This window comes from Asparagus officinalis, chromosome 9 (assembly GCF_001876935.1).
Source record: "Asparagus officinalis chromosome 9, Aspof.V1, whole genome shotgun sequence".
Lineage (NCBI taxonomy): Eukaryota > Viridiplantae > Streptophyta > Magnoliopsida > Asparagales > Asparagaceae > Asparagus > Asparagus officinalis.
This window is the reverse complement of record NC_033802.1, coordinates 10933984-10951123: the sequence shown is the minus strand read 5'-3', so window position 1 is coordinate 10951123 and position 17140 is coordinate 10933984. Positions and strand designations below refer to the sequence as shown.

At 38.4% G+C, this 17140-nt stretch overlaps 1 protein-coding gene and 1 long non-coding RNA gene across 2 annotated transcripts in view; one reads left to right on the top strand and one right to left on the bottom strand.

Moving 5' to 3' along the window:
* LOC109824078 (2-alkenal reductase (NADP(+)-dependent)-like) overlaps positions 1-15144 on the top strand; it is a 30559-nt gene extending 15415 nt beyond the window's left edge. The window contains exon 5 of the mRNA XM_020390601.1: positions 14626-15144. Coding sequence (XP_020246190.1) covers positions 14626-15004 — 379 coding nt within the window. The 3' untranslated portion in view covers positions 15005-15144. The remainder of the gene's footprint in view (positions 1-14625) is intronic.
* On the bottom strand, positions 6352-7889 carry LOC109824079. Its single transcript, XR_002242553.1, has 3 exons — positions 7823-7889; positions 7322-7382; positions 6352-6641 (listed from the first exon to the last, which is right to left on the bottom strand). It is a non-coding gene; the product is annotated as an uncharacterized LOC109824079 (long non-coding RNA).

The window sequence follows — 17140 nt, the reverse complement described above, 5'->3', positions numbered from 1 at the left end:
TTGAGTCTTCAAATAAATTAGGATATTTTTCCTTCATCTCATCTTCATGCTCCCAGGTAGCTTCCTCAGCTGAATGATTTTTCCATAACATCTTCACTAGCTTAACAATTCTTGATCTCAAAGCTTGCTCCTTCCGGTCCAAAATTCTAACTGGATACTCTGAATATGTCAAATCTTCCCTGATCCCAAGGGGCTCATAATTCCATACATGACTCGGATCAAGTACACACTTTCTCAGCATTGATACATGAAAAACATTATGAATTTTAGCCAACTCTGAGGGCAATGCAATTTTGTATGCTACAGCTCCAACTCTCTCCAAAATCTCAAAAGGTTCAATATATCTCGGACTCAACTTGCCCTTTCTTCCAAATCTCATCACTCCCTTAGTAGGTGATACTCTAAGGAAAATATGATCACCAACTTTAAACTCTAACTTTCTTCTATTATCGGCATAGCTCTTCTGCCTGCTTTGAGCTATACGAAGCCTCTCATGTATCTGCTGAATCTTCTCAGTAGTAATCTGTACTATCTCAGGACCGAGTAGCCTTCTTTCTCCTACCTGATCCTAACAAATAGGTGATCTACATCTCCTATCATACAGTGCTTCATAAGAGGACATATCAATACTGGAGTGATAGCTATTGTTATATGCAAACTCCACCAAAGGCAAATGTTTTTTCCAGCTACCCTTCAAATCCAAAACACAAGCACGAACAATGTTACATTAAACGTTGGGCGCTCCTAGGCACCGGACTTGGCGCCCAGCGCTTAGACGCCTAGGCGGGCGCCTAAGCGGTTTCTGGGCGGTTTTTTTCTTTTTTTAATTGTGATACTTGAAGATATATATATATATATATTCCAAACTATAATAGTCAATCAAAGATGCATACATACTAAATGGCAAGACATAATATCCAATAACTAGAAGTTTTGGTCCTAAAATATCAGCAAAAATTAAACATTCATATACTTAAAATTAAATATAAAATTAAACTTAATCAATTAAACAGTTAAACTCAAAAATTAAACTTAAACAATTAAACTTAATATATTAAACTTAAATAATAAATACAGTTAAACAGATTCAATGTGTAATTCTTAGACAAAATCTCAAAACAAGAAATATATAAACTCTCTCACGTGTAATTTCTCTTTCTGACTCACGTGTAATTTCCCTTACTGAGTTACTGTTAACTTATTTTTGTAGGTCAAAAATTAAACTTAAACAATTAAACTTAATATAATGTAAATATATTAAGTTAACATGTAATAAATGCATATGATAGTGATAGAGATAATAAGTTTAGTCCTTTACTTATAGAGATGAAGCTGACTGGCAACGAGATGAGAACGAGGTCGGAAGTTGAGCTCGAAGACGAGATCGGAAGCGAAGGACGAAGACGAGATGAGAACGAGGTCGGAAGTTGAGCTCGAAGACGAGATCGGAAGCGAAGGACGAAGCCAAGATCGGAAGCGAAGGACGAAGACGAATCGGAAGCCCAGGACGAAGACGAGATCGTACGCCCAAGACGAAGACGAGAGCTCTGAGGTTCTGGCGGCGTCAGGAGAGTTAGATTAGGGTTAGTTTTTCTTTGTTTGTATTTTGGGTTACGGGTTTTGGGTTTGGATTTCCGTTTTTCTATTTAAATTATTCCGCTTACGCGGCCCGCTTAGCTCTGGGCGGCCGTTTAGGCGCTCCCAGCGCCTAAACTTGGCCGTTTAGCTCTTTTTTACACGTCCTGGGCACCGCCTCCGCCTAGGCGGGCGCCTAGGCGGCCGCCCAGGGCGTTTTTTACAACACTGAGCACGAAGCATATCCTCTAATGTCTGTATAGTCCTTTCTGATTGCCCGTCCGTCTGCGGATGATAAGATGTGCGAAAACCCAATTATGTTCCCAGAGCATTATTCAGACCTTGCCAGAATCTAGAACGAAATCTCGAATCTCTATCTGATATAATAATCACTGGTATCCCATGCAATCTCACAATCTCCTTAACATATAATTCAGCAAGCTTCTCAAGAGAATGAGTAATTTTACAAGGCAAGAAATGAGCCGATTTAGTAAGTCGATCAACAATCACCCATATAGTGTCATTACCACTCTGACTCCTAGAAAAACCAGTCACAAAATCCATTGTTACCTCCTCCCACTTCCACACAGGAATTAGGAGAGGCTGAAGTAGTCCGCCAGGCTTCTGATGTTCAATCTTGACTTGTTGGCACACCAAGCACCTAGACACAAATTCTGCAATATCTCGCTTCATGTCATTCTACCAAAAATTTTCTCGCAAATCTCTATACATCTTCATTGATCCAGGATGAATTGTATATGCCGAATAGTGCGCCTCCTCTAGGACTTCTTTCTTTAACTCCGGATTATTAGGTACACATAAACGGTTTTTAAATCTCAAAGCTCCATCATGAACTACAAAATCATGTTGAAGTCCCTGTTTCACATCTGCTTTAATTTTTACAAGAACTGGATCATCACTTTGTGCAGCCACAAGCCTGACAATCAAAGCAGGCTGAATTTTAAGATGAGCAAATATCACTCCAGATCCTCGAAGTCGAATATCAATATCAAGTCTCCTCAAGTCCTCCAACATATGCTTCTGATTTGTGATCAAAGCAGCCACACTACCACTGGACTTCCTACTCAAAGCATCAACTACCACATTTGCCTTGCCGGGATGATAATGAATATTAAGATCATAATCCTTCATTAACTCCAACCATCGCCTTTGTCTCATATTTAATTCCTTAAGTGTGAAAATGTATTTAAGGCTCTTATGATCTGTGTAGATGTCACAAGTCTCCCCGTACAAATAGTGCCGCCAAATCTTCAATGCAAAGATAACAGCAGATAACTCCAAATCATGTGTTGGGTAGTTCTTTTCATAAGGTTTAAGTTGTCTGGAGGCATATGCTACTACTTTCCCATTCTGCATAAGAACACAACCGAGGCTAATATGAGAAGTATCACTGTATATCACAAATCCACCTGATCCAGAAAGAATCGTGAGTATAGGTGCGGACACTAATCGATCCTTCAACTCCTGGTAGCTCTGCTCACACTTCTCTGTCCACTGAAACTTGACCCCTTTCTGAGTCAATCGAGTCAAAGGTGCTGCAATGCGAGAAAATCCCTCGATAAACCTTTTATAGTAACCAGCCAATCCCAGAAAGCTTCGTATCTCGGTCACAGTGCTAGGTCTCTTCCAATCAACAATTGCTTCTATCTTTGAAGGATCCACTGACACCCCTTCTTTAGAAATAACATGCCCAAAGAATAAGACACTCTCCAATCAGAATTCACACTTTTTTAACTTTGCATACAATTTATGCTCCAAAAGTAATTGCAAAATAGTTCTTAAGTGTTCTTCGTGTTCCTCCCGGCTTCTCGAGTAGATCAAAATATCATCAATAAAAACTACAAACTGGTCGAGATAAGACCTAAATATCCTATTCATCAAGTCCATAAAAGCAACTGGAGCATTTGTCAATCCAAATGGCATCACCAAGAATTCATAGTGTCCATATCTTGTTCTAAATGCAGTCTTCGAAACATCTTCAGACTTAATCTTGAGCTGGTGATAATCAGACCGAAGGTCAATCTTTGAGAACACCTGGGCTCCCTTCAACTGATCAAATAAATCATCAATCTGAGGCAAAGGATATTTATTCTTCACAGTCACCCTGTTCAATTCTCGGTAATCTATACGAAGTCTCATGCTCCCATCTTTCTTCTTCACAAAAAGTACTGGAGCACCCCAAGGAGATACGCTCGGCCTGATGAAGCCCTTATCTAACAACTCCTGCAATTGAGTCTTCAACTCCCTCATCTCTACTGGTGTCATGCGATAAGGTGCTTTTGAGATCGGCCCTGTTCCTGGAATTAAATCAATAGCGAACTCAATCTCCCTGTCAGGTGGTAGCCCTGGCAAGTCTTCAGGAAAAACCTCAGGGTATTCTCGGACAATTGGAATTTCATCCAAAATGACTTCCTTCTTCTCGGTACAAACCACACTAGCAAGATAACCCTGACAACCTTTTCTTAGTAGTCTACAGGCTCACATAGCTGAAATAATGCATGGAGGTACATTAACACTCGATCCCTCGAAACAAAACTCGGACTCCCCAGGAATTCTGAATGAAACTCGCTTCTGAAAACAATCTAGAGATGCATGATAAGTAGAAAGCCAATCCATTCTAAGAATAACATCAAAGTCATGAATATCAAGTAACACAAGATTCGCAAGCAAAGTTCGATCTCCCACTATGACCTCACATCCCTTAAAGATGTGATTAATGATCATACAATCACCGGATGGGGTGGAAACTGATAGCTCGGATTCTAAGAATTCTGGAGTCCTATCCAACTTACTAGTAAAGCTATGAGATATAAATGAATGAGAAGAACCAGAATCAAACAACACATGTGCGAGCTGAGAGGAAATAACGAGTGCACCTGCAACAACAGAGTTAGATGCGAGAGCATCCTGCTTCGTCAAAGCAAATACTCTCCATTGTGCCTTAGATTTCTGACCATCACCAGGTGTAGGCTTCACTTTCTGATCATCAGTTTTGGGTCCCTTCTTTATTGGACAGTCCTTCGCAATATGTCCCTGCCTGCCACTCATAGCAGCCTCGAAATAAAGGACAATAACGACCTTTGTGATTATTACCACATCTATAACATTGTCCATCATGCCTCTGAATAGGAGGACCTGGTCTCTGCACAAACTGGCCCGATCTCCGCACTGGAGCTCCTGACCCTCGAAATGCTGGCTTCTTAAAAGGCTTAAAAGCTAACTTATCTTTCTGATTATTCTCATCCCTGTTCCGCTTCTTCTGGTCCCAGCTTTTGTTTGGTTCATCTGCAATCTTTTCTCCCTTACTTGCTTTTTCAGCCCTTTTTGTTCGCTCCACTGCCTCCTCAAAAGTCTTTGACATAACTACTATAACCTTTTGATGAATTTCTGGCCTCAGTCCATTCTCAAACATCTCTATCTTATCAAATTCTTCTGCAACTAGCTCAGGTGCATATCGAGATAACTCATTAAACTTAGCTTCATATTCTTCCACTGTCATGTCATCCTGCTGCAATTCCATAAGCTCCCTCTTCTTGCGAGATCGAACATACAAGGGAAAATATTTCTCCCTAAATAATTTAACAAATCTGCTCCAAGGAACATCCTCCCCCTCAAGTGATAAACTAGCCTCCTTAGTTTCCCACCAGATCTCTGCCTCTCCCTCTAGCATAAATGTAGCATAAATAACTTTTTGTTCCTCTGAACATCCCAAGGCTTTGAAGTATTTCTCTATTTTCTTCAGCCATTCCTGTGCTGCTGTTGGATCAGAACCTCATTGAAAAGATGGTGGAGACATCTTCTTAAACTTTTCAAAGTCACTGCTAATAGGTTTAGTCTTCTTTTGTGTATTTAGTGCTTCACTCAGCTTCTCAGTTGCCTCTGACTGCTTTTCAAGGATCTCCATTTGCCTCTCCATGAAACCACTTTGCATTTCAATAAAACTGGCGAGTCCTTCAACACCCCACTGGGCTCCAGTAATCCCTCTCGTAATCCTAGCAATACGGGTAGCCATACCCCCACGAGTTCTGGGTCCTGATCTTCCCCTGACATTCCCATCAGGAGCCTCATTTGTAACATTAGGGGTCTCGATGTTTTGTCGACCTGCATCATCATTTCCACCAACCCTAGTCCGGGGACGCCTACTCGATTGGGGTATATTCGAAGGTAGCGTAACCCCTGCATTAGCATCAAGTCTAGGAGAGGAGCGCCTCGCTGCAACACTAGAACCTCTCTTACCACGAGCCATCTCAATCTAACATTACCAGAAACAAATATATTTAGTACAAAATATTCATCATATTAATTATTATTAAATCAAACAAATATATTTAGTACAAAATATTCATCATATTAATTATTATTAAATCAATTCATAACATATTCATCACAAGCATAAGTAATCAAATAATATTTTTCATGAAATACATACACTGGTCATACCTTAAACTACCAAACTAAGTCTTTTACCTTTAAGAAAACAAAACTAAAGAGATTACATGATCCATGATTCTAAGCTTATATACTCCCATACCCGAAATTTGATCTGATAATGTTCATATGTCCTCGACCACACTTCAAAAATAAATTATCATATTCCATCATTATATTCCATCATCATTATTATTTCCTCTAACTCTAACTAGGACCTACAGCCTAGGCTCTGGTACCATTCTGTCACAACCCCAATTTCCGAACCTCTAAAGGAATATTAGAGCCGGACTAAACCTGTGAAAAGTCCTTCAAAATATACATTCATTAAAAGAGCACTAAAACAAATCTCTTCATTGAACTAAAACCAACAATAAAAATTCTCTTTAATCCCAAAAGTCAAACTAAGCCAATTAACTTGATAAAAATAAATATTCCTCAACTCCAAATAAATCTCAACCTAAAGAAAGAATCTCATTATTACAAACTCTCAATTCATCAACTAAACATTAAAGACTTTATTTAACATTCGCCTAGAAGACAATAACAATCTCGAATTATTCTTTGCTTCGTTCTAAGAATTTGGCAAATCCTCAATTCCACCTAATCCCGAGTCTCTAAAAAGAATAAAAACAACAAAATGAGTTCACAACTCAATAAGTGGATAAATTCATACATTATACACTGGTTTTGCAAAACTAAAAATAAATTGACTTGATAAACAAAATACTAAAATAGTAAAAATTATAATGCAACATTTCAAAATATATACATGCAATGAAAATAAGCAGACCACGTCTCAATGCGGTCAACACTTCGATACTCCGGTTGACTTGACAAACCCCACTATTATAAAGCCCGTGATAGGGACGATGAGACCCAAACTTGGGCTCTTAGCGCTAAAATAGAAACCTCATAGAGGCACATTGAGCCCTGTGTTAATAACTTGCTTATATCCAACATATACCGGTATATTGACCTGAGATGCATATGCCTTAAGAAAATTAAACAAAGTTCGCATAACTAAATACATTATATAAAAATGCCAAAGGCTAACCGATAGTGAAATAAATCAATCACATATGCATCTCAATCTACTACAATATGAAAATCATAAAATTTGATAAAGAAAATAAGCATAGGCTTATACTAAATAATCACATGCATTTATCCAATCAACAATTAGTATGCGAGCAACCATATAGAAGGGTATAATCCATCAGAACAAACTTACATATAGTCAATATAATTTTATATGAAAAATACGCAGCGAATAATGTACAAATTCACCACTTACCTCAAGTCCGAAAATAATCCAACTACCCCTCACAACACCTCCTCGGAGTCACTTGGAACCCCTATAGAATACATATAAATAAGTATCAATACTATTGTAAAGCCTCAGCTCAAACACCTGCTATAAAATAATCAAAATGCCTACTAACTAATAGCGCGCCATATATTCAGTCACACACCCATACTACAGTCAAATAAATATGCACCCATAAACATATTCTATCAATATTCTAATATAACTAGGGTCATGAATAGCCAACAATCAATTAACTATGTATAACATTAAACAAAAGGAAATAGCAACAAGTGATCTCTTTGTCTGCCATGGCCAAGAGCTCAATAAAAGAGCAACAACTAATTTTGTTGTCTGCCATGGCCAGAATTAAACGACAAGGTCAACATCACCTAGAATAGGATCTAAATAACCTAAAATAAGATTGGTGCATAGCCTTCATCTACAACAAATAATATTTTACAACAATATTAGATATAGAAGCAATACCTATTTCTTGTGTAGAGTTGATCAAATCACCACGTCCTCCCTCTCAACTCAAAACTGATTTTTTTTTGTGCGGCGGGACAAGGACCAGAGCAGAGAAAAAGGACGACGGGGATACAATGAAGGAATTAGGGTAGGGTTTCTAGGTATTTATAAAGGTTCTTTTTGCTAATAAAACCCTCTAATAAAAATTTACATTAAAACCCCTACACTTTTTTCTTATATATATCTATCTAAGAAAAACTTAGAATTATTACAGGATCTGAAAATAGAAGCAACCAACATGTCATCGACATAAAACAAGTAAATATACGCATCTCCATTCAACTTGCGATAATAGACGTAAGGATCAAACTGGCTCTTAATATACGAAAGACCGAACATATACCCATCGAATTGCCTATACCACTGTCGCGGAGATTGCTTCAACCTGTATAGCGATTTTTTAACTTACAAACTAATTTTTTCTTTTCTGCAGCTCGAAACCCCAATGACTGAGTCATATAGATTTCCTCATTAAGATCACCATGAATAAATGTCATTTTTACATTCAACTGATCCAATTCTAAACCATACTGTGTCACAAAAACTAGCAGAATCCAAATCGAAGAGTGCTTCACCACTGGAGAAAAGACCTCATTGTAATCAATGCCTTCTTCCTGTGCATATCCCTTCACTACCAACCTAACTTTGAATCTCACCGGAGTGCCTTCAATGTCCTCCTTCTTCATATACACTCATTTGTAACCAATAGCCTTCCGTCCCTTTGGAAGCTCAACAAGCTCCCATGTATTCATATACCTAGCTGGCAAGTGTATGTCTCTCTTGGGTCTCTGAACCGCAATCGAATTCTGAATCTGAGCCGTCGGTCCCTGATTCTGCTCTGCTGAACCTATATCCTCCAAATCATCGCTGTGCTTGCCTAACGTCACCTCAATCGGCACTCTAATGGATACGGTATCATCTGGACATTGTGAAGCTGCATCAATCTTCATCACCTGCGATATCTCCTCTGTCGGGGTGCTCTCCACCTGATGAGAGCTGGGAAGCTTTAAGATCGAAGCCTCATCGAAAATGACGTCTCTACTCAGCACAATCTTCTTATCAACTGGATCCCAAAGCTTGTATCCTTTCACACCACGCTTGAATTAACGAATATAGCATTTCTAGCTCGAGGTTCCAATTTATCAGTCTTTACATGATAAAATGCAGAGCACCCAAATACTTTAAGCTGATCATAATCGCGTGTTGACTCTCCCGACCACATCTTCATAGGGGTTTTCCCCTCAATCACAGATGAATGCAGACTATTAATAAGGTGGTTCGCATATGAAAGTGGCTCAGCCCAAAGGATATTCTCCAAACCATTCTTCGATAACAAACATCGGACCTTCTCTAGTAAAGACCAATTCAATCTTTCTGTCACCCCCATTTTGTTGCGGCGTATGACTAACTGTGAAGTGTGTGTTTATCCCCTCGTCTCGACATAGCTGCTGAAAGGGGTCTGAAGTGTACTCGTCGTCATTGTCGGATCTCAGCGTCTTGATCTTTCTCTCAGTCTGCAGTTCTAATCTCCTCTTCCACTCCACAAATAACTCTAAGACTTCATTCGTATGCTTCATGGTGTACACCCAACAACGTGTAGAATAGTCATCCACAAACGTGACAGACCAATGTCGATCACCAAGTTATGTCGTCTTGGTGGGCCCCCAATATCTGTGTGCACGTAGTCCAAGATGCCTGTCATCTTATGTACGGTTGTCCCGAACTTCACCTTTATCTTCTTGTCAAGAACGCAGTGCTCACAGAATTCTATCTTCCCACTCTTGACTCCCTTCAATAGCTCCTGCTTGCACAAAATCTGCAGTGACTTTTCACATGTGTGTCCTAATCTGTAGTGCCAAAGTTTGCTCGCGTCCGTCTCTGAAACATCAGAAGCTACCTGACCAATCTCGGTACTTCCCTTCAGATAATATAAATTCTTACTGTTGACTCCCTTCATCACTACCAAAGATCCATTAGTAACTTTTTCTATAACACTCTCAAAAGTCACCTTGAATCACTTTGTCTCCAAAGCTCCAACGAAAATAAGATTCTTCTTCAACTGAGGAACAAATCTCACTTTATTCAGCTCACGAATAACTTCATCGTGCATCCGAATCCTAACGGTACCTATCCCACAAATACTACAGGATTGATCATTTCCCATGAGTACCACACCCCCATCGATCTGTTCGAAAGATGCAAACCAATCTCGTCGGGGAGTCACATAATAAGTAGCATCAGAATCCAACATCTAATCTGATGCATCCGCATGGTTAACCTCTGGAGTAATCAATAGAGAAAAGCATGAATCGTCGGAATCGTTACCATTCTTGGCAACATTCATCTTATTGGTCTTCGGGCTCTTCTTTTTGCTATTCTCCTTCTCTTTAAGTTTCGGGCAATTTCTCTTCCAATATCCTTGTTCTTTGTAAAAAGCACATTGGTTCTTTGCTAATTAGTAGTGGCCCATTGACTTTGACCTACGTCGATTATCACCTCTCGGATAAGGACTCCTTCCTCTCGTCGACAATGTCTCTCCTGAAGTGCTAGCTCTGAAAGTCTCTTTGTCTTTTCTCCTCAGATCGTAATTCGTCAACGCATTAATTACTTCACTATAGGTGATGGAAGACCTATGTTCAACAAAGTGAGCACGAATGTATCATATTCCTCATCAGGTAAGAAGCCTAACAAAATAATCGTCTTGTACTCATCTGATATCTTCTCATCCACGTTTGTCAAGTCTGACAATAACTTTGTGTAGTTATTCACATGAGCCGCAAGTGAAGTACCACTGGACATCGGGAATCTGAACAATCTTCGTAGCAAGTGTAAACGGTTCTCAACACTCTTCGTAAGATATTTGTTGTTGAGAATCTCCCACATCTTTATCGCAGACGTCACGCCAATCACATCATATTTCAGCTCTTGTTTCAAACAAGAGTTGATCACCCCACAAGCGTTTCGATTCATCTTGTCTCATATCGTCTCATCATATTTCGATGGTCTCTCATGGGCGATGATAGTCTCTTCTAAATTTTAAGCATTCAGAGCGTCCTGCACGTTGCTCATCTACAAATCAAAATTAATTTTGTTGTCATGCTTCACAACACTAATCTTTGCATTCTGAAGTGCAACTTGAACTGTACTCGTCATCGGCTTACTGCTTTTACCAACTTCTTCTCCCATTGCAAACTGACTCCAATTGTAAAGAAAGACTCGAACTTTGATAGAATTAAGAAATTACCCAACTGGACCCTAAGATAGGATTCCAACACAATCTCCTAACCACATGAGGAAAGCGAGCTCTCCAATGGCAACTCCACAACGCTATCTCCATCGAAGCTTAGATCTTCAATATCCAAGCTTCTAACTGTGAATCTTCCTCCACCCAATGCAAAACTCTAGATTTAAAATCTGATCTCTGATACCAATTGTTGAGCGTCGCAGAAGCGTACTCGCAAACCAAACGAGTCGATGAGCGATGAGAGAAGAACCAAACATGAGTGTAATTCCCAAATAAAGGCTAAAATCCAACATAAACATAGAGATTTACATGGTTCGACAATTGCCTACGTCCATGGGGAGAGGATGGGGAGATTTCACTATATGGAGGAGAAATACAATGGGTTATAATTCACAAACTCTCAAATATAACCCTAACCAAAGATCTCAACTCACACACAATATCTCCCTCTCAAAGTGTTCAAAAGACTCAATCTCTCCTCTATTAACCTTAGAAATCGTGTTTGTATTTATATCAAACACCAAATCAAAACCGAACAGGAAACCAAAATAGCCCAGGAAACCCGACATCGGTCGGCTGATGTGAAACATCGGTCGACTGATAATATGCACAAAAAACTGCTCACGGTTCTATCAGTTGACTGATAGGATTATCAATTGACTGAACGGACGGCGCAGAAACTTTTTCACAATTCCAAGGCTTTTTTTCAGTCGACTGATCTTGGCATCAGTCGACTGATGACACTGTTCACCGAAAACCCGGTTTTTCAAACACAGCCTCAACCTCACCCATGAGCCTTTTACCCCCGAGCCTTTTAGAACTTGAAATCATCCCTTTTAGTCTTGACTAGTGCACAAATTTATTGTTCAGTTAAAATTTAAGACATACACTAGTTATACTTAGATCAATGATGCCTCAATTGTCCTATTAATTTAGCAATTGCAGCTGGTGTTAACTCCATAAAATTGTGATGGCTTCTTATCTCTTTTCTTTTGATATATATTTTCGAACATAGTTGTTGCCCATGAATATAGTTAATATTATGGTAATTAACATGCAAGAGTTACTTTACTCTACTCCAACAACGACGCACGACGAGTGTCGGTCCCTACCCAGGCTTTTGCTATTTGTAAGCTTTGATCCAACCAATTTGTTGCATTTTTTTATTTCTTATTTTTCTTCTTATTGCTTAAGTTTACTTCTCTTCATTGTTTCCCTTGTTATGTCATAAGTCACATATCTTAACAACTATCTTTTATAAATTTAAATTTTCTAGTGGTTTACTAGTGTTGAGAGAATATTTTCAGCAATAAGTATTGTGAAAACTCCTATTTTAATTGTATGGAGGATTAATGGATTAATTTAAAAAAATACTATCATAATGATGCAATTATGCAACAATTTTGGTACATGGAAAATCATTGGGGTAGTTTGTTACTTTCAGTTTCAAGTTTGATGTCGTTAATTTTTGGGAGTTGGTTGTATTAATTTTAATTGTACTTTTGAAATTAGGAGTACTTTTTTGTAAAAAATTATTTCATATATAATATTTGGTTGGGATTTTCAAGCTCGAGACCATATCCTCTCTCAAAAAGTTTGATATGATCGAATGTAACTATATATATATATGAGAAAACGGGAAGGAGGGGATTTCGCCGGCGCTCGCTTGGGAAAGGAGGGGATTTCGCCGGCGCTCGCTTGGGGAAGGAGGGCAGCGGGATTTGGGAAGGAGGGCTGGGTTTTGTTGCATAATTAGGAAAGGAAGATATTAATGAGGAGAGATTTGTGTTTTTTACATCTAGGTCATTTACTTTGATTAAATTTAACCACTCAAAAATCAGTTATTTCTATAAATGAGTATCCAACGAAACAAGGTATTAACAACATCCTACGCTGGCAGCTCACCTCTCGTTCTCTCTCTCTCTCTCTATCTCTCTCTCTCTCTTATATATATATATATATATATATATATATATATATATATATATATATATTATATATATATTATATATATATATATATATATATAATATAAATATATTATATAGATTAATGGGTATCCTTGTCATAGGAGGGATTTCCTCCTATGACGTTTCTAATCACATGATTGAGCGACATTGTGGATGATCAACTCCGTTGAACTTGATCTACATATTCTAAACCCCAACACACCAGAGTTTGGGGTGAACCTGTCGTCGTTTGACCATTCATCCACTCGTATCAATTTTAACGGTTTTGAATGAATAGAACTTTTCACATTGCTCGATGGAGGGTCAAACGACGACGAATTCACCCAAACTTTGTGTGTTGGGGTTTTAGAATATGTAGATCAAGTTCAACGGAGTGGATCTCACACAAATGTCGCTCAATCATGCTGATTTTAGAGGCGTCATAGGAGGAAATCCCTCCTATGACAAGGATACCGATTAATCTCATAATACTATATTACTAATATATATATATATATATAATTGTTTTGCTTTCTTTTTTTAAGAGAAGAATCAAGAGTGACCCCAATACCCCAAGTCATGGCTTCGCCACTGCCTATGTGCTCAAAATGCTGCATTGATCTCTCCTCCTTTAATATCTATTCTTTTTCTTTTCAGTAAAAACGTTAATTAATAGTAGATGCACCCCTTGTACTATGGAGGTGTAGGCGGGTGGATCTACAAAATGTCCAGTGATAGTTTTATTTGATTTTACATGTATTTATTTCTTGCAACACCACTACAATTAGATAGCACACCTGTATTAAGGATAAAGTCGTCAATGTAGTTAATCTAATAAGTTATATGGGGACACCGGTCTTACATAATCCTAGATTCCGCCACTGGGTGTGGCTATTGTCTCACTCCTGTTCTATTTTATTTGCACATATACTCCACAGTGACGGCGTTACTTTTCCATTAGATTTGCACCCACGGAAATCACATGATGGCCAGAGTCAGACCTTTGATGAGAGCCTCCCTGCATGATTCAAATGGGAGTTTCAAAACTGACAAACAGTAGCATCGTCACCTTGGACAGGGGTGTATGTGCTATTAAAATGGAACATTGATGATAAACAGATTCAGCCTCTGTAACCTATTTATGAAAGGGTTAATTGTACAGACCCCATATTGTATCATTGCAGCTTACTACCCTTGCAGTTTCATTGTAGCAGACAGACCCCCCCCCTCCCCGGCCCGGGGGTGGGGAGTGGGGTCCGCTTTTACCCTTTAGATGTATCTGTTAAAATTTAACCAAAGGTAAAAGGGTCAGATAAGAAATAAAAATCAACCCAGGGGATTTATTTGCAACGATGGAAGTACAGGGTAGTATGTTCAACAAAACAATACTACAGGAGATGTACGTGCAAGTAACCTTTTATGAATTGCTAGAAACTTAAGATGTACCTACATCTAACCTGTTCTTTTGCCATTTTTCTTTGTACTTATCTTTGTTAACTTAACTCTCGTCTATTTAACATTTTATATTATATGTCAATACCTCATAAAAATTTATAACTTATTGTCAGGTGTTTCCCTAACGGTATCGACATATACTTTGAGAATGTTGGAGGCAAAATGCTTGACGCCGTACTCCTAAACATGAGAAATCATGGACGCATCGCTGTTTGTGGACTGATATCACAGTACAACCTCACACAGCGTGAAGGTAACCACAACCTCTTCTGCATCGTTACAAAGCGAATAAAGATGCAAGGGTTTATTGAACCAGATCACAAGCATTTGTATCCTCAGTTCTTGGAGCTTGCAATTCGGTACATAAGAGAAGGGAAGCTTGTGTATGTTGAGGATATCGCCGAAGGGATAGAGAAGGCTCCTGCTGCTCTTATTGGATTGTACGAGGGTCGAAATGTTGGTAAACAAGTTGTTCTTGTTGCCAAAGAGTAAAACTGGGGATATGATGTTTGCTGTGTCTGTATGACAATGATACTAAAGTATGTTTTCAAGAATTTAGATTAGTATCTGTGAGTGGAGATTAAGTGTTATGGTCAATAAGAAATTTTTCTGCAAACTCCTTTCAGTGTGTTGTATTATTGTGCATTCCCATGTGATTTTTTGTCTTCTTGTAGGAAGTTTAGGGCTAACTCAAAATGTTCTCTTCCATGACGTACTGTCACGCTTGTTCCCCCCCCCCCCCCACCCCCCACACACACACACACAAATAAAAGACCTAAACTTTGGAGGATTATCTAAATAACTTTGAAAATATGGGGAAATCGCCTTAAGTTTAGGATTATTAAAAACCCATTTAATTTTAAGATTTTATCGGAACCCCCCCTAAAAGCGATGGTTTTAGATGGTTTTTTTGATAAAACCTCAAAGTTAACGGGGTTTCTAATAATATCTTAAAGGGGGTTTTCTGATAATCCCTATACCTAAATGGGGGTTTTCTCATATTTTAAAAGTTATGGGGTTATCTGATAATTGTTCAAAGTTAAGGGGCATTTTTTGATGTTTAGCCTAATTTATTTATTTTTTGTAAAAACCCTTCTAGTATGCTGTGCTTTTATGCATCCCACAAATCCCTTCGGTGATAATAAGAACAGATATGCATGTATCAGTGAAAAATGTCTACTTTTCCGTGTCATGTTACAAGGAAGCTTGTCCATTTCTCTTGTATGGTAGGCGAAAAATTCCGAAATACAACCATAGTTGTAATTTATAAAAACAACTCATGTTATGATTTGTAAATAACACTTGCCGTTCTAATTATTTGTTTAATTTTGATTGTAACATTTTTGCCACTTATTACCCCCTCAAATTTGATTTTGGAAGACAAATCCTCATAAAATATATGTCATTAAGAATTTGTGACAGATGGATCTCTCCCTTCTTTAGTGTCTACTTCATCTCCATCATACATCTTATCGAAAACAATGCATAGTCCAACACAGAAGAAATATGAAGAGTGTGGATGACGTTCAAATGTTTAAGGGGTGATAAGTTCTACATGGACGTAGTGCAGGATGCATGTGCGCAATTAATACTTAATTTTAGCTCATATTTGCATCCTTTAACAAGGGGCCTATTTAATTGTCTAGGTAATAATAAAAAAGAAAAATTTCTCAAGGATCTAAAATATGGGATCAACAGTGGGGCATGTGAGGTGTCCACCTCCTATTGTATAATGAGTTAGTTCTAAAAAAAGTGTTACTCTCTCATTCATTTTGCTTTTATCTAATTCGGTTCTTATCCTACAACCAAGATATATAGAGGGCAACGTGACGCTCTCCGGTTGGATAATGTGAATCATAGTTCGAAAATCCATATTATGGATTTTTTTTTTTTGCGTAAATAAATCAACCGAATCGACCCCAAAATAGGAAAAGACTTGGAAAATATTTGCTATTGAGCCCATAATCAGAATACAGGTGTGAAAAGAACGAAAATAAGTGCACAAGAAGTGTGGAAAGAAAAACGAGAAGTGCAGCGGTATTGCGTTCTAACCTACCTAGTCGTCGTGGGACCCACCTTGACGTCTTGACTGATCAACTGCAGTCAAGCAAGTGAACCGGAGACCAAGGAAGGAGCCGGCAGACGAGGACACGTGGAGAAGTATGACTAGCTGTATGCTGTTTCTGCGAATAGTTGATCTTTATTGTAACTGTACCCTCTTAATTACGCTTTCAGCCCTGACATGGAAGCTTCACAAAACGAAAAATGGATGACAAGGACTCTCGGATTTTGTTCGCTAGCCGCCATATTATTGGTCAACTTCCAATATTTTACATATTGGTCCTTTGTACAATTTATGAATGAATTAATGGTAAAAAAAATTGTTGGCAACTCTTAATTAATTTTACTCTGATGCATGTGATATGCTAACATAAATAAGAGATATACACCTAAGAGTTTCCAGTCGAGTTGATAAGATGTCTATGAGTAATATTTTATAGTATCAGATTTGATTCTCTTAAAATGCACCCAAAGAAAATTAATTTCTTAGACTACGCGAGGCATTGTGTTGGGGGTACCCTTTAGCCATGCTATGTATGGGGGCTTGATACCCATGGTCCAAAAGAT